The sequence below is a fragment of the Hoplias malabaricus genome, chromosome 1 (genome assembly GCF_029633855.1).
Source record: "Hoplias malabaricus isolate fHopMal1 chromosome 1, fHopMal1.hap1, whole genome shotgun sequence".
Taxonomy (NCBI): domain Eukaryota; kingdom Metazoa; phylum Chordata; class Actinopteri; order Characiformes; family Erythrinidae; genus Hoplias; species Hoplias malabaricus.
Genome location: NC_089800.1, coordinates 32,471,952 through 32,493,159, shown reverse-complemented (window position 1 = coordinate 32,493,159; position 21,208 = coordinate 32,471,952). Strand labels below are relative to the sequence as shown.

Here is a 21,208-nt window from a genome sequence, read left to right as displayed (position 1 = left end):
CTTTCATCATCTTCACCTCCTACACCACCTACAACTTCTTCACCACCATCACCTCTTCCACCTTGTGCACCACTCACAAACTTCACCTCTTTTACCACATGAACATCCTTCACCAACTTCGACTCCTTTGCCACTTTCATCTACTTCACCTCCTTCACCACCACCAAGGTGTCAAAGAAGCATGATCCATAATTATTATAATCTAAAAAACATAAATAAACACACACACAGACAAATATTTTAATAATGTGGTTGGTGTGGTACAGTGGTAACACAATTGGCTCCCATGTGAGAGACCTGGCTTTGATTCCAGATCTGGGCTACCATACTGTGCTAAATCAATAAGAGTCCTTGGGCAAGACTTCTAACACTGCATTGGCCTACCTGTAATACCAGTAACCTTGTAAGTCACTCTGGATAAGAGCATCTGCCAAAATGCCATAAATGTAAATGTAAATACTCTGCAGGCTCTAAGAGTGACTGGCTGCACCTGAAGGTGCTGATAGAGAAGTGACAGCTCTGGGCCTTTTCTTTTAGGCTCTACTTTATCTTAGTTACCTTATGCAGCGTGGTGTGGTTATGGCCTTTAAGGCTATGAAGAGTTCTGTTCTGTGTGGTTTATGATGGTGGAGCAGAAGATAAGTGGTTGTGTGTGGATTTCTGTGTGAAGTAAAGGCCCAGTGATGTGTAAAGATGAACTCTCCTGCGATGACCAGTGTCCAGCGCTGTGTGGCGTGGGGTGAGAGTGCTGGATGCATGATGAGGGATTGATCATTTACTTACTAGAAAAACACAGCAGGACCTTGGAGCTGCTTTATCTCCAGCTCAGAACGGAGTCCCTGTGTTCCCTGTGTTCTGCACCACCACAACGACATGGAGAAGGTAAATAATACCAAAGAATGTCATTAATGAATTTTTCCCTTGCTGCTGTGGGGGTTAATTTGATATAGGTTCTGTTATTTGATGTTTGGGATTTCAGTCAGGAATATAGATTTTTGTTCATTAAAAAGCAGCAAAATCCAAAGCTAACATTAAACACATGACTTTTTAAATGCTAGTTCTACTGATTAGGGTAATAAATAACATGTTCATTAATTTTAGATCAATTACATGATTATCATTAAAAATAAATAGAAAGTGGTATTTAATTTTTTAATTAAAATAAAACTGGGGAAAGCTTAAAAATGTATGTGTCTTACTGTTTTTTGGAAAGTGTTTAACTCACAGCATACTGGTTAATTAATGATATATTATTCTTTTAAAATAAGGTTGTATTTAATTCCATTAATAAATATTGTAATTAAAATACAAAATACAAGGTTAACATACATTTTCGGGTTTAACACATTGTTGGATAAAATAAATTAGTTAATAGTTTAATAAAAGTTAATTGTTTTTAATAAAATGTCAGGCCAATTAATGCTATTACATTTTAAAGAAAAATATATGATTTAATATCATTTTAAAATTATTCATGAAATATTATTTTTTAAATAATTAATGGTGGCGAAACTACCTGCTACGCTACCACGCTGCATATATATATATATATATATGTATGCACACACACACACACATCTTACCTATTGATTCTTTAACAGGGATTTATTCCACTAATTTAATCAAATGTAAACGCATGATGTTATTAAGGTTTTTTATATTTTAAACATTGTTTAAATTAATTAAGACATATAAATTTTCTGAGGGCAGCACAGTGGCCCTGCAGGTAGTGTTGCAGTCACACAGTACCGGGAGGTTGTGGGTTCCAGTCCCAATCCAGGTGACTGATTGTGAGGATTGTGAGTGGGTTTCCTCTGGGTGCTCCGGTTGAATGAATGTTTAATTTTGTCTTTGGATCCTGTAAAACTGCTGAGTCTTGGTCCTAGGGCACGTCAGTGTTTGTACATTATTAATAATTAATCACTAATAGTGTCGTAATACACACTCAGCAGCTATTTCTCAAACCCCTAATGCGCTGAATCAGCACACTGACGAATAAACATGTGGAAAGTGAAGTTTTCTAGAACAGAGAATAAGAATCTTTTCTCTAGTGTGATGAAACTACAATTTTTGTAGAAGTCCAACATAGAATATTCTTCCTGTTATTAGTTGTCTCCAGTTCTCTCAGTCAGTGAGTTTCCCCCTGAGCACACACAGCGCCCCCTCCCTCAGGACGGTGGAGCTAAACATGTGCTTCCCCTGGTCAAACCACTGCTTCATTAGGAACTGCTGCTAACACGAGCACTAAACACAGAGCAGCTCGCTGTTCCAGAGGAGAACACACTGCCCATATCTGACACTTCAGCCCACAGATGACTGCACTCTGTAGCAGACAGAGTGGGGTAGAGGGAGGGATTTCCTACCTGTCCCACCCACCCAGAGAGAGAGGACAGTAGTGTTTTGCTAGGGATCTGAGGGTTATATCAAGGTGAGGTTTAGTTTAGGGCAAGTCTCCATAAAAACAAAAATAAATGGAAGTCCCCCTGAGTGTGTGTGTGTGTGTGTGTGTGTGGGGTGTGTGTGTGTGTGTGTGTGTGTGTGTGTGTGCTTTTGTGTGTGTGTGTGTGTGTGTGTGTTACAGCAGTTAACAGGTACTCTGGCTTTGGCTGTGTTTGTTGCGGCCCTGGGGTCACTGCAGTATGGATACAGTCTGGGGGTCATCAACGCTCCACAAAAGGTCAGAGATCACACTTCACAGTTTGGCCACAACACAAAAAATATATTATATTTATTATTATAAAATAACGAATGTAGAGTTTGTTTACCCAAGACCCAACAGTTTAATTGTAGCGCTCAGATGTGATTAATGCGTAATCCTGAACCAAATTTAAAGACTTTTCTGAGTCTGATCTTGAACATATGAACAAAATGCACGTCAAGTTTTGAAAACAAACACAGGTAATGTTAAGGGTGTCTTTCACACAGTGTCTGAAACTGACAGACTGCTATGCTGCATAGTTTGTATTAGAACCTGTTCTATATTCTGCAATTTATGGATGCGCTAAAATCAGGTGACAAGTCAGAGCGCCATTTACCAAACAAATGAGCAGGAAGAACAGCTCGTTTATAGCAGCTTTTTTTTTTTTTATCACAAAAGCTTAAAAAATAATCAATATGCTGACTATAAAACTGTGGTGGTTAAAGAATAAAATATAATCCATTTTAATGAGAGGAACAACACACAGAAACCCACTTACAATATTATATCACTCACAGCCTTTGAAATGATAAGGACGGTTATATTTAGTTAAAGTTATTGGAGTGTTATTTCTGGTCTGCAGGTAATTCAGACCCATTACGCCCGTTCTATGGGCTTATATTTTGATGCTGAGTTTGATGAAGAAAGAAATTTATCGACGACTCTTCCCAATCCCGACCCCAACCCCTCCATCCTCACCATGTACTGGTCACTGTCCGTTGCCATGTTTCCTGTAGGGGGCATCATCTCCTCTTTCCTGGTGGGCTTCGTCGCTGACTTCAGAGGAAGGTTAAGTAGTGTCCATTAAAAAACAATAACAAAAAGCAGTGGTTCATAATTGCACTGATTCACAACTGATTCACCTTTGTTTACTTCTCTTAATTTATTACTGAAAAGAATTATGGGCAGCATGATAGTGCAGCAGGTAGTGTCATCTGGGTGCACCTGTCCAAAAACACACACAGGTGGATTGGCAACTCAAAAGTGTCCGTAGGCGTGAGTGTGTGAGTGTGTGTCACCCTGCAAAGGACTGGCGCCTTTATATATATATAAATATAATATATATATAACTATAATCTGTTTAGTTTTTAAATCAATTATCACATAAAGACAAAACTAAATATAATTAACAAAAGTGCTACTACAATCTTTGTGGAATTCCAACATAGAATATTCTTCCTGTTATTAGTTGTCTCCAGTTCTCTCAGTCAATGAGTTTCTTTTGTTGGGATAAACAAAAGAAAATTATATATAAATATAATTTTCTTTTGTTTATCCCATTTGAAAAATGAAACTTAAACTCATGGGGCCCTTTATAATATACATTTACATTAAAATTACAGTATCATAACTGTGGTGCTCCACTGACCTGTAACAGAGAAAATAGAGCACCTTTAATCATTCTTGGTAATGATTCAGTGTGATTCATTCCTCATATCAAATCAAATCAAATTTATTTGTATGGAGCTTTTTACAACTGATGATGTCACTAAGCAGCTTCACAGAATTCCACTAAGGACAGAAGTTTAAACATGAAATGTAAACAAACCCAGTAGAGCAAACCAGGGGTGACATGGCAAGGAAAAACTCCCTCAGAGCTGAGGAAGAAAACTTGGGCAGAACCAAGGCTCACAAGGTGGGACCTATCCTCCTCTGTTGGAGGTACCTACACATCACATAGGTCTGCTGTTATGCTCATGTGTACTGATACAATCATAGTATATATAATGAAAGCAATGATGATGACAATATGATGATGATGATGATGATGATGATGATTATTATTATTATTATGAAGGATTATTATTCATGAATGAATGAAAATGACTTATTATTATTATTATTATATTTCGTTTTTTTATTCTTTATTATTAATAGTCTTAATACTATTAATACTATTAGTAGAAGTAATAGTTAGAATTCCATGAAAATTTCAGTGTAGGGTGGGCAGCTAGTTCAAGGCAAGTGACAGTAGCTAGAGTAGCAGTAGCTGGTTTGAATTGTCAATATGAATATTTATACAGATTTTAATTCGGTGAATTAAAATGAATCATAATGAGTAAATTCAAATAAATATTAAATGATTGATTGAGAATCCTTAGAGGTCATTAAGACTTAATAATATGTATATGTCAGTGGCGGATGCTGGTCTTTCAAGGAGGGGAAGCTCAATTTCGGCCTACATCATAAAATGTGTCGGTTTATTTATACGTAAATTCTACCCTCTGTTCCTCTTCAAGAAAATGATCTGTGACCCTGTCGTACCAACAAGGCATATTTTCCAGGGACTTGACTAGTGTCCTCTCAATGGCCAGCAGAGCTAGGCTGCTTAAACGGCCTTGGCCCATGTGAAGTGTGTCCGCTTGTGAGTGCTTTGTGACGGTAGAGGGGCTCAGCAGCACCCGCTGGACAGAAACTGTGATAGAAGTCAGAAAGAGTGATAGAAGTCAGTCTCCAAACACAAGCAGCTACAAAAATAGTAGCCAGAAATAGAAGCTCGATTTGTCGCTAGTCATTTTTAACAAAGAAAATTCCGCTAAGAGGATTAAGAAAGTCTGGTTCAACTCAAAACAGAATGAAAACGTAATGCTCTCACGGATCTCCACACCAAAGGATCGCTGATTCGCTCATTTCGCTGTCAATCAAAAAGGGATTCAGCCTCAAACAGATCATCCAATCATCATGCAGAAGCTGAGCGTCCGGGCCAGCCGAGGCCAGCCCACTGCCCCATAGACCCCCAGAGACGCTGAGCGTCCGATGGGCGGGACAAAGCCCAGCATTTATCCAATGACTCGTCTCGTTTCGCTGCACTTTGCTGCTTCACTATTGAACTCTGAGGACGCTCAGCGTCCAGACTGTTTAAAGCACTGTGAGGCTGCGGGAAAGCCGCGTCTTTACCAGTGATAAGAAGCTGATTCTGAACAAAAGTTGAGCGGGTTGTAGTGAATATTTATTCACTGACATGTACACACAACAGTATATATTTGATCACTTATTTTTTGACATTTTAGGGGAAGCTGAGCTTCCCTTGCAGTCTTAGAGCAATCGCATCTGGTATATGTAATATAATATATAAATATATATAATATGTAATAATATGTATCTTTATCATCATCGTCATCATCATCATCATTATCTTTTTCGCTTGTCCATTTCAGGGTCACGGTGATCTTTATTAGCATTTAATTAATATTAATTGTTATTAAACAAATGCTAGATAGCAAAAATTACAGCTTCAATTATTGTGATGCTCAACAGAGCTGTAACAGGGAGAATGGAACCTCTGTCATAGATACTCCAGTCTCAGAAATGTAGAAACAGCACTATGTAACTATGTTGTGAGCAGGAAACCACCACCCCTCTATGCCCCCACCACCTCAACCCCCCTTGATTTTAAGAGAGTGCTGTAAAAGTAAATTACACTCTGCAGCTGTAGGGGGAACTCAGGAGCAAAAACGTACCCAGTGTTGCTTTAATAGTGATTAAATTTGAGAAATTGTTTCGCTCTGGTTTCTCCCTCTCTCAGGATTAAAGGGATGTTGGTGCTGAATATCTTGGCAATCATGGGCAGTTTATTGATGGGATTGGCGAAGCTTGGCACTCCTCACATAATGGTGATCGCAGGACGAGCGGTTATGGGCTTCTACTGCGGTAAAATAATCCTAGAAATTATTTTAAGAGAGTGGTTAGACATTTTACCTCCACAACGCAGCAACCATTGTTTCTAAAAGCAATTTTTTCATATATTTAAATTGTTTTCTATTATGTCCAAAATACGTTTTAGTACAGAATCTCTGACACATCCAGGCCACTAGGTGTCAGTGTAAGGGTTCTGAATGAATGTCAAATTCATATAAGGAATGACTGACAGCAGCTTTACGTTAAATTTGTCTGTTTCTCATTTTGTCTGAGTGATAACACGAGAAAAATATATAAAATATATAATACAATGTAAACTGACTTTCAAAATGTAAGTGTTTCTGAATTTATGATAAATATGTTGAATTTATATTTATAGCTTTAAATTCAGCCTAAAATTATATTTAAATTATGTTATGCAAAGAGCCACAAGAAGCTAATGTTGCAGAGTTAAAGGTGACATATCACAATTTGTATTAAAAAAAAAGCACTTTGTATAAAACTTTGAGGTTGTTTCCACTCCATTGGCTGCTCTCAAGTCGGTTTGTGCTGAAAACTGGACTAATGTGTTTACGAATCCCCGGTGTCTGTAAATGGGTAAAAAAAACTAAGTGTCTCGGTCCGGCATGCTAGGCTTTCTCTCTCTCTGCTCATGGCAGAGAAATGCCATCTGGAGGTTTTTAGACAACGGAGAGACTCCAAACGCTGAAAAGCACAAACCAAGATGAGGATGTTGCTTTTTTCCTGCTCCATAGGTGGGTAACATAGACTTATTTTTGCTGTTACAGTTACATTACTTAAAGTGGAACTGACTCTAAATTCAGGAGAGGGCTAGCTGCTTAAAATTAAACACAGAGCGAAAGTGCTACAAACCTAAATAGCGCGAGTTACAAATGAGTTTCTGTGGGAATTCAAACAGTGAATAAAAATTTACAGACAAGTTACACTTCAGACACGTACAAACAAGTTTTCTGCTCAAACACATTGTTCCACCTTTAAAGACACAGAGCTGAACGTAAACAAACCAGAGAAAACAGCGTTCCCCCATAATCGTAAACGTCCCCTTTAAACATTTCTCTTATTCTCTCTGTTTTCTATTTTATTTATCAGTAATTTGACATATTACATAGTGAGCTGGAATAACGTGACCTACATTACTTGTGTTAGTAACTACAGTAATTCTTCTCAGATTTGATTTTTTTTCTGTATTTATATTTTTATAATATATATTTATTTATATTGATTTATTTATTCATTTATTTATTCTTTTTTCATTTATTCATTTATTTATTTATGTATTTCCTCCTCAATATATGCTAATGAATGGGGGCGTGTTTTTCACGTTCAGGCTCAAGTCCAGAACAGAGCAGCTGATTCTAATAGAAGTGTAATAGAGTGCAAATGTTGGGGTGAAGGTTGGTGTCAGATTTGCTCAGAGAAGCATCTGTTCGCCTCAATGAAATGGAGCAAAGTATGTATCCCCTTGTTAAGTGTGATGCTACACCATTTCATGGGTCCAGTTATGCCTTCGTTCCTATGTCATACAAACCAGATTCCAAAAAAGATGGGACACTAAACAAATTGTGAATAAAAACTGAATGCAATGATGTGGAGGTGCCAACATCTAATATTATGTTCAGAATAGAACACAAATCACAGATCAAAAGTTTAAACTGAGAGAATGTATCATTTTAAGGGGAAAATATGTTGTTTCAAAATTTCATGGCGTCAACAAATCCCAAAGAAGTTGGAACAAGGCCATTTTTTACCACTGTGTGGCATCCCCCCTTCTTCTTACAACACTCAACAGACGTCTGGGGACAGAGGAGACCAGTTTTCTCAAGTTTAGAAATAGGAATTCTCTCCCATTCATGTGTAATACAGGTCTCTAACTGTTCAATCGTCTTGGGCCTTCTTTGTCGCACCTTCCTCTTTATGATGCGCCAAATGTTCTCTATAGGTGAAAGATCTGGACTGCAGGCTGGCCATTTCAGTACCCGGATCGTTCTCCTACGTAGCCATGATGTTGTGATTGTTGCAGAAAATCTTGTTGAAAAATGCAGGGTCTTCCCTGAAAGAAATGACGTCTAGATGGGAGCATATGTTGTTCTGGAACCTGAACATAGTTCTCTGCATTAATGGTGCCTTTACAAACATGCAAGCTGCCAATGCCACAAGCACTCATGCAACCCCATACCATTAGTGATGCAGGCTTCTGAACAGAGCGTTGATAACAACTTGGGGTGTCCTCTCTGGTCCGGATGACATGGCATCCCAGTGTTCCATAAAGAACTTCAAATCGTGACTCATCTGACCACAGAACAGTTTTCCATTTTGCCACACTCCATTTTAAAAGACCCCTGGCCCAGTGCAAACGTCTGAGCTTATGGAGCTTGCTTAGAAATGGCTTCCTCTTTGCACTGTAGAGTTTCAGCTGGCAACGGCGGATGGCACGGTGGATTGTGTTCACTGACAATGCTTTCTGGAAGTATTCCTGAGCCCATTCTGTTATTTCCTTGACAGTGGCATTCCTGTTTGAGGTGCAGTGACGTTTAAGGGCCTGGAGATCATGAGCATCCAGTACAGTTTTACGGCCTTGACACTTATGCACAGCAATTGTTCCAGATTCTCTGAATCTTTTGATGATGTTATGCACGGTTGATGATGATAACTTAAAAGTCTTTGCTATTTTATGCTGGGTAACACCATTCTGGTATTGCTGCACTATCTTTCTGTGCAACAATGGTGGAATTGGTGATCCTCTTACCATCTTGGCTTCAGACAGACACTGACACACTGAGAAGCTCTTTGTATACCCAATCATGTTGTCAATTGACCTAATTAGAGTTAATTGGTCTTCCAGCTGTACGTTATATGCTCAGTTTCCTTTTTCCAGCCACTTATTGTTACTTGTCCCAACTTTTTGGGATTTGTTGACACTGTGAAATTTTGAATCAACATATGTTTCCTTTAAAATGTTACATTTACTCAGATTAAACTTTTGATCTGTCATCTATGTTCTATTACGAATAAAATATTGACATTTGCCACATCATTGCATTCAGTTTTTATTCACAATTTGTTTTTGGAATCCGGTTTGTACATTCATATACATGTGTTTACCATTTGAATAAAGCTGAATGCCTTGGTTAATCATGTGATCTCAGTTTGTTGAATAAATTCAAAATAAAAGGAAGGAAACGTGCTTTAGCAGTACATTCACAGCTCATTCTGATGTGTGTGAGCTGCCTGGCGGACTGATTGTGCTGCTCTGTCTCTGGGAGCAGAAATTTCACGTTGGGAGACCAGTGGAGAGAGCTGACTCTCCAGCACATGGTCAGTCCCAGTGTTCCATATTGTGGGTATAGCACAATACTATACCGCTGATGGAGCAAAACATGTACAGTTAATCTATGGCATTGGGCATCGATCAACCAATAAGTATGTTTAGACTCCATGACATCATTGATAGACAGCCCCCTTATCACACAAGAGCAAGGAAAAACAGAAAAAAATAAATTTGGAAATCAATTAATGCAAAAATGTATAGTTGCAGAAATAAATAAATAAATAATAAAATTTGCTGATCCAATAGAAATGTACCCTGGGACCCTTTGTAGTCAGAGAACACTAAGGAACGGAAATATAAAAATAGTATATCATAAATATATTATAAATATTGTCAAATTGTAAAACATATTGTTTTAAAGAAAACCACTGTGAGAATGAATTAATACACTATAGTCACAAAGAAAAAAAAAAGATAAAACAAAACATTTACCCAATAATATACTTGAGTAAAATATGTGAAAATGTTCAATCCATTAATACCTATACCATTTACCTCGGCAAATAAAATACACCCTTCAGCCATTACATTAAAATCACGCTCATTTATACACATACTGCCCACTCTCTCAGCTCCACTGTCCACGCTGGTTACTTTGTAGTTCTAGAGTAACAGACTGTAGTCCATATGTTGCTCTGCATAATTTGCTATTTCCCCCTGTTCCACAATGTTGAGGAACCCCACAGAGCATGTATGATTTGGGTGGTGGATCATTCTCTCATTTTAAAACTGTGAGAATAGTCCACCAACCAAAAACATCCAGCCGACAGTGTCCTGTGTCCACCGGTGAAGGACTAGAGGACGACCAACACACACTGTGCAGTGACAGATGAGCTACTGTCCCTGACTTTACATCTACAAGCTGGGCCAATGGGACAGGAGTGTCTCAGAGTGGACAGTGAGTGGACCCAGAGTTTGAAAACTCCAGCAGCACTACTTTGTCTGATCCACTTGTACCAGTGCAACACACACTCACACACCATGTTTGAGAAGGTAAATGTTAGAGTTATCACTTGGCTGAAGTGTCAGTGTGCCCCTTCATCGTCACTGTGAATATATTAGAATATTATTGTGTGTTTCAGGGCTGTCGTCGGGGCTGGTTCCAATGTATATCGGAGAAATTGCTCCAGTGAAGTACAGAGGAGCTCTTGGAACACTCCATCAGCTCGCCATCGTCACAGGGATCCTTATCAGCCAGGTCAGTTCACCACAGCACAATTTCAGATTTGGGTCCAAAGTCTGGTGTGGAGGAGGCTTCACTGGGCATTGATTAAGTTACAGAGCAGTAAAGATTATTTTGAACTCGGGTTTACCTCTGAATGACTGAATGTGGAATGTGTGAGGGTGCGGCAAACATAATAATGGCACAATTACCTTACAAAACATGCCAGTGCTCCGTGTGTTTAAACCCTCTGGCAGACTCTTGGCAATGAGCACAGTGAGCTGCATGGGTGGTGCAGCCACTCCAGAACATCCCCTTCAAGTTGATGTTTTTCTTTAGAGGTTAAACACACTGGCCATGGTCAGTCTTCATCTGACCATTGTCTGATTCAGTGCCCCCTATGGAGGGCATAGCACTATTTCACAGGGGTGCAGTAAGACCAATGAATGCATTGCATTACCCATGTCACTTGTAGTATTTCCACTGTAAATTTAATCTGTCACTTTAGTTTGTTTCGTTCAATAAGATACTAAAGATAAATTACAGTGGATTCTGTAAAGAAATAATCGGTATGTTTGTAAAATACTGGAGGGGCACCAATACATTCTTATGTACTAAAGTGCAGAAAAGTTGTTTGGAACTACTTTTCTGATCGGTGAAGCTTCTGACCAAGTGGATTAAGCAGCTTTAGCGTGAAATCAAGCTCCGCTTACCAATTCCTCATTTAAATATTATTTCCATGAAACATGCCCTCATTCATGCAGATGATTTAGTAATGAGCCCATGAAAACCCAGAGTTCAGAAACTCATGAGCCAATGGTTACAGTGTGAGGTGCAGCAATGAGAGCACTGCTCCCTCTACTGACCAAACTGTGTAGAATAAAATAAATTATGTGCATTTAGGTGCTGAGAAATGTGTGTGCGCGTGTGTGTAAGTGTAATACATCACATTGTGGGGACCAAAACCTATTTACATGTTTACATTGTGGGGACTTGTCTTACCAGGTGGTCCCCACAAGGTAATCATTACATTTTAAGGTCAGAACATGTTTTTGTGTGTGTGTGTGTTTGTTTGTCTATAGGCTTATGATAGTGTGTGCACAGTTGTGTGTTCTGGATATGGGTTTTTTAAAACCTTGTATATTATTAATAATGCCTAGATTTTTTAGGTTCTAGGTCTGGACATCCTGCTGGGGAACCCTGAGCTGTGGAATGTTCTGTTGGGTTTATCTGGAGCGATTGCGGTTCTGCAGAGTTTGCTGCTGCCTCTGTGTCCGGAGAGTCCGCGATATCTCTACATCAAACTTGGGAAGAAGGAGGAGGCCTGTAAAAGTACGGACCACACACCGTCCTCTAAGATACACTCAGCTTAAGTAATGACACACGCTACAAGCTAATACTGCTCAGAATCACCAGCCTATTAAGGAGCTCTGTACTCTGTATCAATAATGCTACACATTACGAGCAAATACTGCTCCAAATCTCCAACTTATTAAGGAGTTCTGTATCAATAATGCTACACGCTACATGCTAACACTGCTCAGAATCACCAGCTCATTAAGAAGCTCCATACCAATAATGCTACATACTACACGCTAACCTCTGAATCACCGGCTTATTAAGGAGCTCTGTATAAATAAGGCTAACGATAATAAGTGTAGCTCTTGCTATTGTGTGTCCTCCAGGTTTAAAGCGGTTTAAAGGGGAGTACGACACCACTAAAGACCTGGTGGAAATGCAGGTAGAAAAGGAGGCGCTGGAGAAGGAGGAGAAGATCTCTCTGTTTCGACTCATTCGCTCCTCCATCTATCGGAAGCAGCTCTGCGTGGCTCTGACCCTGCACCTCTCCCAGCAGTTCTCGGGAATCAATGCAGTGAGAACCTTTAATTCAATCTTTATTATTCAATACAGTTGAATTATGAATATTAAATGTGCCTTCCATGATTTTCACAACCAAAACACTGTGGACAATGCTAATCAGAGTGTGTTTTCATTATTTATAAAGCGCAAGTCATCTAAACTGAACCGCTTTCACATATGAACTCAGTCTGGAGAATTTTTGAGTCCTTTCACACAAGCAGTGCACGACCGGAGATGTTCCATGTCAGATGTGTTCACATTTTGAAATGTTCCATGTGATTCAGGCAGAGGGTGGAGCACGTGCAGCACTTGGTTAAGACAGCACGTGCAGGAGATACAGCACGATTCTCTGAAGCAGTCTTTGCTCTGTTCACACAGAGGTCACTTGGAAATTACCCGGAGTGTACACCGGGGGCAGGATAAAGTCCGGGGAATGTCTGGGAATGTTAATAGATGTTTGTGTTCACATACAGCTCCTCCAGACTGTTTTATAATGAGTAGTAACAACTGACAGCTTTTAGAGGTGTAAATATTTATCTTGTCTAGCAATTTGTGTTTTTATATAGCTCTGTCATATCCATTCCCTCTTTTTTTTTCTCCGTCTCTCACTTTCTCTCTCTCTCACTCGGTCTCCCTCTTTCTCTCTCTTTTCTGAAATATTTTATACTCCCCTTTTTATTGTTTATATCATTCAGATTCACAATGTTTATTGCAGCTGATTTCTTTGGTGCCACAATAACATTTGTTTGTGTCATATTGATTCAGTTTTCCTTTGTTGTTTTTAACCAGATATTTTATTACTCCACGGGCATTTTCCAGCGAGCAGGAGTGTCCCAGCCAGTGTACGCCACCATTGGAGTGGGAGTCGTAAACATGATCTTTACACTCGTCTCGGTAAGAGCTCACTCTAATTTAAAGATAAACATTGCTGCTGGGGAACAGTGCACGCACGCGCACACACACACACACACTGCTGGGGAACAGCAGAGAGTTTAATTTCCAAGAGGAGGACCCAAGCTCTCAGCCTTTCACAACTCTCTGCAGCTCTTTAAGCCTTTGTTCAGCACAAAATTCTCATTTATAGCTGTACAAATTCAATAACAGAAGATAACAACAAAATTCCTGATATTTTAAAAAGGCACAAAATCACAAATCTCACTTATCATTAGAAAGGTACACTTGGACAAGTCTGTAGGAATCTTACATTGTGCACAGGGACAAGGTCACAGCTGGAGCAGGACAGACAAACACACAGCTGACACGAATTTGGAATTGGACTCTATAGTTAAGCTGTATAGTTGTTGCTGTTGTTTGGGACTGAACTCATCTCCGCCATCAGTTCAGATAAATCCAGCACAGATTTTTACTTCCTTGTTGCAGCGTCCAACTCTTGCTGGATTCTTTCTTTGGCCACCGATCCAAGGACTTTGAACTTCTTCAAAAGACCACGGCGTAATTTTACGAGCTACCGTTGTGAGTCAAATAAAAACAAATGTAATTGCTGCTGTAGATGAATATTTTAAAGATGGAGAGTTTGTGCTGGATGTCTGCATTGCATGGCACAAAGTGACGACTCTCAGGGCAGTAAGCTCTCTGCAAAGATAACGCGTAATAATTTAGTCCATACTTGGTTCGCTCAGAACCACGAGAGAACACGGATTAAAAAAAAACCTGCTTCCAGAACCAAGACCAGATTTACAAGATGGAGAAGATAAGTAGAGCCAGTAGAGGAGAGTAGGGACCCTGCAGTGGACGAGAACCATTACAGACTGTAGTCCATTGCTCTGCATATTTTCTAGCCCCCTCTCCCCCTGTTCTTCAGTGGACAGAGCAGGCCTGGTTTGGGTGGTTCTGGTGCAGGGTGAGTAAGTAATTGGACACTGATTGGTCCAGGTGTTTCGGTGTGTTTCAGGTGGTACTGGTGGACCGAACTGGGAGAAGGACTCTGATGCTTATTGGACTCGGGGGGATGTGTTTGTGTGCTGTGGGAATGACCGTGGGACTCGTTTATCAGGTGAGATTACAGTTTTTCCTTTTATAATGGATTGTTTTTCTTTATTAAGTTTAAACCTTTTACAAAAAATGTTTAAGCTATGAAAAATGTAAAACACCACACATATCTATGAATGAACTCCAATTTTCTACTGCACTGTAAAAAGAAAACAGTTGATCCAACTTAATTGAATTGCTTCAATTGGTAACAAGTAATTCAGTTAAGTTTATCCAACTTAATTTTTTAAGTTTAACCTTAAAAAACTTAAAAAATTAAGTTGGATAAACTTAATTTAATTACTTGTTGCCAACTGAAGCAATTTTCTTTTTACAGTGTGCAATGTTCAGTGGATATTTAAAATTCAAATATAAAACACATATCTTGCCATTTGCAAGTCTTCGGATTTAATTCTGTGATGGTTCCACTTTGTTGTAACACACTGGTTTGTTTTTCCTCAGTTCACATTTTCATGGATGAGCTACCTGAGCATGACTGCTATTTTCCTGTTCGTGTGTTTCTTTGAGATCGGACCGGGTCCGATCCCGTGGTTCATTGTGGCGGAGTTGTTCAGTCAGGGCCCTCGGCCAGCAGCCATCGCACTAGCTGGCTTCTGTAACTGGACGAGCAACTTCATCATCGGGATGTTCTTCCCCTACATTGAGGTACTGCCCACTCCGGCTGTATGTGGTCACAGCAGCATCGCTTAACAGATGCTCATTTAGCTCGCTACTTTTACTGGTTTAATTTAGCTGTTCTGAGGTAAAGTTTAATAAATATATTTATTCTGAGATAAATACTGACTCGCTGTTTAGGTAAAATTAACAAACATATTTTAAATCTCGTTAATATTTATGAAATGCTAGTATGAAATAAGAACATTTATGAGATTATAATGACAACATTGTTATTTTAAGGTAAAAAAAATGGCTAGCTGTTTGACCAAAATTAAACAAAGATTTATTTACTTACCACACTAGTCTTAAATAGAGGTAAATGCTCTTTAGCAAAAATTAATCAGCTAGCTAGGCAATATTTCCAATGCTAATAACATTAACTATACTAATATTTTTATCCTGAGATATACGTTAGTTATTCTGAAATAAATGTTAGCTATTCTGAGATAAATATGAATTATTCAGAGGTAAATATTAATTGTTCTGAGATAAATGTTAGTAATTCTGAGCTAAATGTTAATTATTCTGAGATTAATTTTGGTTATTCTGAGGTAAATATTAATTATATAATTTACATTGTGAGATATTTAACATGTCAGCTCCTTTGAACCACATTTCAAAGTTTCACATTTTCTACTTCATAAGTTTTGTTATTTTTTGAGATATTTGCATTATTAAGGTGTCATATGAAAGCCGGAAATGTGTTCTTTCAATTGGAGTGGAGTTGAATGTAATTTATGTAAATATAAAGACAAATAATGAAGTATCAGTCTCAAGCAAACCATGTGCAATCCTTATTTTAAAAAAAAATATATACATTTTTCATCTTGTTTTATAATATACAGTGGAGGAAATAATTATTTGATCCCTTGCTGATTTTGTAAATTTGCCCACTGACAAAGATATGAACAGTCTATAATTTTAAGGGTAGGTTTATTTTATCAGTGAGAGATAGTATATCTAATAGAATATACAGAAAATTACATTGTATAAAATATATATATTTATTTGCATTTTGCAGAGAGAAATAAGTATTTGATCCCCTACCAAACATTAAGAGTAGTGGCTCTTATAGACCAGTTAGACACCACTAATCAACTCGTTACCTGCATTAAAGACAGCTGTCTTAAATTGTCACCTGTATAAAATATAAAAGACACCTGTCTACAGACTCAATTAATCAGTCAGACTCTAACCTCTCCAACATGTGCAAGACCAAAGAGCTTTCTAAGGATGTTAGGGACAAGATCATAGACCTGCACAAGGCTGGAATGGGCTACAAAACCATAAGTAAGACGCTGGGTGAGAAGAAGACAACTGTTTGTGCCACTGTAAGAAAATGGAACAAATACAAAATGACTGTCAGTCGACCTGGGGCTCCATGCAAAATCTCACCTCGTGGGGTATCCTTGATTATATATATATATTAAAGACTGTTCATATCTTTGTCATTGGGCAAACTTACAAAAGCAGCAAGGGATCAAATCATTATTTCCTCCACTGTATACTGCACATTATCATGCAATACCATTTAATGGCCAGAAGAGCCTAACCATTAATTTAACACCTTATCAAGTTGATAGAGATAAAACAAAAACTCACACACTAGCTATATATTTACACTGCTAGTAAGTCCATTATTGCTTGTTAGAACATAATAATGCACAAAATTGCTTTTCATAGCCCAAACATAAACCATGCAATATATATTTGTAGAAATTCATAAAACAATTTTTTTTTTATTTTATAGAAAATTAAATTTATATTTCCAAAAAAAAAAAGAAATATAAACACTATGACACACCACATGTGATCCCTTTTACAAATTCAGGTGTAAACTGTTTAGTGTCAACGAATTCCCCACACTTCTCTTCAATAATATCACGTGACTAGGGTGTGATTAGTATGTGAGTAGTGGTAATTAATGGGCAATTTATTCATTTGTGTGTGATTAGTGAATTATAGTTGTGTAGGGACTTGAAGGGCAGTCTTAAGGACATTGAGGAACAGAAGCTTCAGTCACTAACACTAGTCATTCATTAATGACTTGTAAAAACATGTATGGTAATCGCTCAGATTATTACCTTTAACACAGGGTTTAAACCTGGGGTGGTTCCGTCTAGAGAAGAGAGGTGCACTTCTCTAGACCAGGTACTGATCCTCTCCATATTTAAACTGATGTAAGGACAGAGAGGTCTGTAATCAACAGAACTCTCTCACTGCAACTCTTTTTATGCCATAGATACAGTTAGATTATAAATAATTAATATCTAACCTATAGTTTCAGGGCAGAAAAATGTTCATGATATTTACAGTAACTCTTATAGTTAATGTGAGTTTACATGTGTTTCTGTGGTTACAATGAAAAAAATTTCCAGCTCTATGAAAGCTGTAAGCATAGCCACAATTAACATGTTTCCATTATTACACTGAACACATTTTACATGGTTTTATAACACACCGCTTCCTGGTTACACTACAACCATAACCAAGAATACACTGTACATGTTTCCATGGTTACACTGTACAAATTTCCATGTTTAAACTCTCAATAGGTTTCTATGGTTACACTGTATAAGTTTACACATTTACACGGTTCATGTTTCCATGGTTACACATTTAATATTTTTCAATTTTTTGAAGAAGTAACCTTACATCCACATTAGGATTGTTGATAAATTGTATAAAATGGTGTAAATGCTGCAAATTGATTAGATGTTTTTACAGCTGGTCTGTGATCAATTTCTGACTGTCTTTCTGCAGGAGTTGTGTGGCCAGTACATGTTTATAATCTTCGTGGTGCTCCTCTTTGGTTTCACTCTCTTCACATGTTTCCGGGTCCCCGAGACCAAAGGGAAGACTTTTGAGGAGATAGCTGCTCTTTTCCAAAAAGAACGAGTCCCTCGACCTGTGGTGGGGACAGAACTGGAGCAGCTTAAAGGAGACACTGTGGCCTAAAAGGAAATAATTGAGGACAGAAACAAATATGGAGAAATGGAAACAGAAATAGAGCCTGTTACTGCCCTCACACCTTCTCTAACTGAGTTTAACGCAACAATCAGTCCTTTCCTCAATTGATTCTTCTTCACATTTTCAAACTACCATTATATTGACACCTAGTTAAAACTTTAAAAAAAAACCTAAGCTAATATTAAATATGGCCTGCTCTATGGAGCATAAACTGTTTCATTCAGAGACCACAAAGCAATTAGTCTCTTCATTTCAATAATGATGTAGTAAATACACACAAAAGAAGAACCAAACAAAGAAATAAAGAAGCTGGTGGTGTTTCTCAGAACAGTTGACTGATCACCCCAGAGCCCTGACCTCAGCATCATCGAATGTGTTTGGGATTCACTTGGATTCTTCCTGGATGCTTCTGATAGAGACTCCTTACAGATGCATGAGTGAAAAAAAAAGATTAAATTTTTACTTTTTTTAATTTGATTCCAGAAGCAAACATATTAATTTTATTTTCTATTTTTTACTTTAAAATCTTTTGGCTGTTTTGACTGAAATTAAATACATTAAGCATCTCTGACTTTTGTTCAAAACTGCGTCCTCAAACCCTACTACTTTAAGGGATATACCAAAAAGCAGCTTTTATTCACTGGAAAATCCTACTACATTATTTTCCCGAGATTATACACCAAAGTGTTCACATCACGGGTCTTACATATGTATGTTTTTCCTTATGTTCTAGTGTTTGTTCAGTTACTGAATTAGTGTTTATTTACAGATTGGAACAAAATAGATCATTAAAAATAAGATAATTCAAAATAAGATAATAAAAATGTAATAATTAAAAAATAATAAGAATATTTAAAAAAGTAAAATGTAACTTGGACACCAAAATTCTGACATTATTACAGTCCCAAACATTTAAACCAAACAAAGAAAAAAGACTGAGCATATTTTCGCGTATTTTTACTCTTTACGTATAAAACAAAGAAAATCCTATTTCTTTAGACAAGAGGTATCCAAATGTTTTTTTGTATTTGACTGTGACCTGCAAGTGTAGGAAAATAATATTAATTCATTCATTCATTCAATATCTGTAACCACTTATCCAATTAATAAATAAAATAAAATTCTACATTCTACTTAATAAAATTAAAGTGTGGAAACAACTTAAATTGCGTGTGTCAGCAGTGTTTGCTGAAGTCCTGAGGAAATATCTCTACTACAACAGTGTCAATTTTCTGTTTTAGTTCATTTAACTAGAAAAATGACATTCAACACTTTTGGTCCAAATCTAACAAAGAAGGCATTTTCATCACCGAATTCTGATCCAGTTCTCTCTGCATCGTCCTTTAACATGAACACTCTCACAATCATCAGATAAAGATGAACAGAGAAATGGAACACAGCACAATACACATTACACAGTGTTCTTCCACACATTTCCTGCAGTTTCAAATTTTCACCAGAGAGGGCTTCAAACTCACCAAACTTACATAGTGCATAGTGAAGGCATGTCACCAGCAGGGCTCCATACAGTTCATACAGAGATTACTGTTTACATCTGTGCAAAATTAAAGAGGGGAATTTACTGCCAGAATTTTGTATTTTTGCTCTGGCTCATTTCTGTCTTTACATTTTTTATGTTTTTGTGCCTTGTGTGAAAGTGTATATGTTTGTGTACTTGTCAATCAATTTCCATTAAATAATTTTTAATATATTTAAATTAATTGAAACTTGATAAATTCTGAACTGAAATGTTTGTCTTGAAGTGTACGTAAATAGTCCAGTAAAAAAATTTATATTTTATGATTTTTGTTTATGTATATTGCTGTGTTTGTGTGGTTTCAGTTCTACTGTCAGGAGTGTGTAATTGAAGCTGATTAAAATGTTAAAAACTCTAGGTAAGATTAGATATTTTTGCTCCTGGGCTCCCCCTACAGTTGCAGAGTGTAATTCATTTTTACAGTACTGTCCTGAAATAAGGAAGAAGGTAGGGCATTTTCCCTACCCTTCTCCAAAATTTACAGAGTGCAGTTTCTGCAATGTTGATCCTGGAGTAGCAAAGATTGAGACTCTATTCTCCCTATTACAGCTCAGTGGAGCATCACAATGTTAAGGTATAAATACTGCCTAGTGTTGATTTAAAGATTAAACTTTTTTCACACTGAATGTGGAAAATTCACTGCTGCATTTTCAAATGTTGTTTTCGGCCTACCTGGAATCACTGGGCACAAGGTGGGAACACACCCTGAAGGGGACACCTTCACAGGGCAACACACACTCACACCTATGGACACTTTTGAGTCACCAATCCATCTTCCAACATGTGTTTTTGGACCATGGAAACCGGAGCACCCGGAGGAAACCCACATGGACATGAAGAAAACACACCAAACTCCTCACAGGCAGTCACTCAGAGTGAGGCTCTTCTCAGAAACCAACATCATTATATTACACCACCTCTTAATTATACACCACCTCTTAATTATATAATCCACCCCCTGCTCCCAGCTCACATTCTCAGCATGCTTTCCACCATGCTATATGCAAGAAGGGAATATTGGTGAGATACCTCATTCATGTTATCAGAGACGTAACTGGACGTTCTCTTTCAACACTTGGTATCTCACTATGAAGCTGTGCTGCCCATCAAAATTACATTGTCTTCCAGATAGCCTTTCAAGACATTACACTGAGCAGAGTGCGCCACTGATGTAGCAGTGACATCAAGCCGCTAAAATCTGACAAATATGTGAGGCGTTTCCCAACTGGCCGCTGCACCAATGTCCTGAACTGAAATTCATTTAACAAGAGCCCATGATGCAGCCATGCTCCTGGTGGAATGGGCCTTTAGACCTCTAGGGACCTC

The 21,208-nt window shown here is 38.0% G+C and overlaps 1 protein-coding gene across 5 annotated transcripts; it reads left to right on the top strand.

Moving 5' to 3' along the window:
• The first annotated feature begins 812 nt into the window (after positions 1–812).
• On the top strand, positions 813–20,464 carry slc2a2 (solute carrier family 2 member 2). Of its 5 annotated transcripts, none has more exons than XM_066662404.1 (11): positions 813–882; positions 2,582–2,677; positions 3,282–3,487; positions 6,225–6,349; positions 10,769–10,884; positions 12,018–12,180; positions 12,534–12,721; positions 13,498–13,602; positions 14,621–14,722; positions 15,160–15,363; positions 18,139–20,464. In XM_066662404.1, exons 1-11 carry the CDS (start codon positions 874–876, stop codon positions 18,331–18,333), a joined length of 1,509 nt encoding a protein of 502 aa, XP_066518501.1. In that variant the 5' UTR covers positions 813–873; the 3' UTR covers positions 18,334–20,464. The 5 variants fall into 5 exon arrangements, with proteins under 5 accessions (XP_066518501.1, XP_066518504.1, XP_066518503.1 ...); XM_066662407.1 differs by having other exon boundaries at positions 816–882; positions 3,436–3,487; XM_066662405.1 differs by having other exon boundaries at positions 859–882; positions 2,585–2,677.
• The last annotated feature ends 744 nt before the right edge of the window (positions 20,465–21,208 follow it).

Excerpts from the sequence above, each read along its gene's own strand:
- slc2a2 (XM_066662404.1), top strand. Across the intron at positions 12,181-12,533 it reads GAAGGAGGAGGCCTGTAAAA|GTTTAAAGCGGTTTAAAGGG; the intron begins GTACGGACCACA and ends TGTGTCCTCCAG. Across the intron at positions 13,603-14,620 it reads TGATCTTTACACTCGTCTCG|GTGGTACTGGTGGACCGAAC; the intron begins GTAAGAGCTCAC and ends GGTGTGTTTCAG.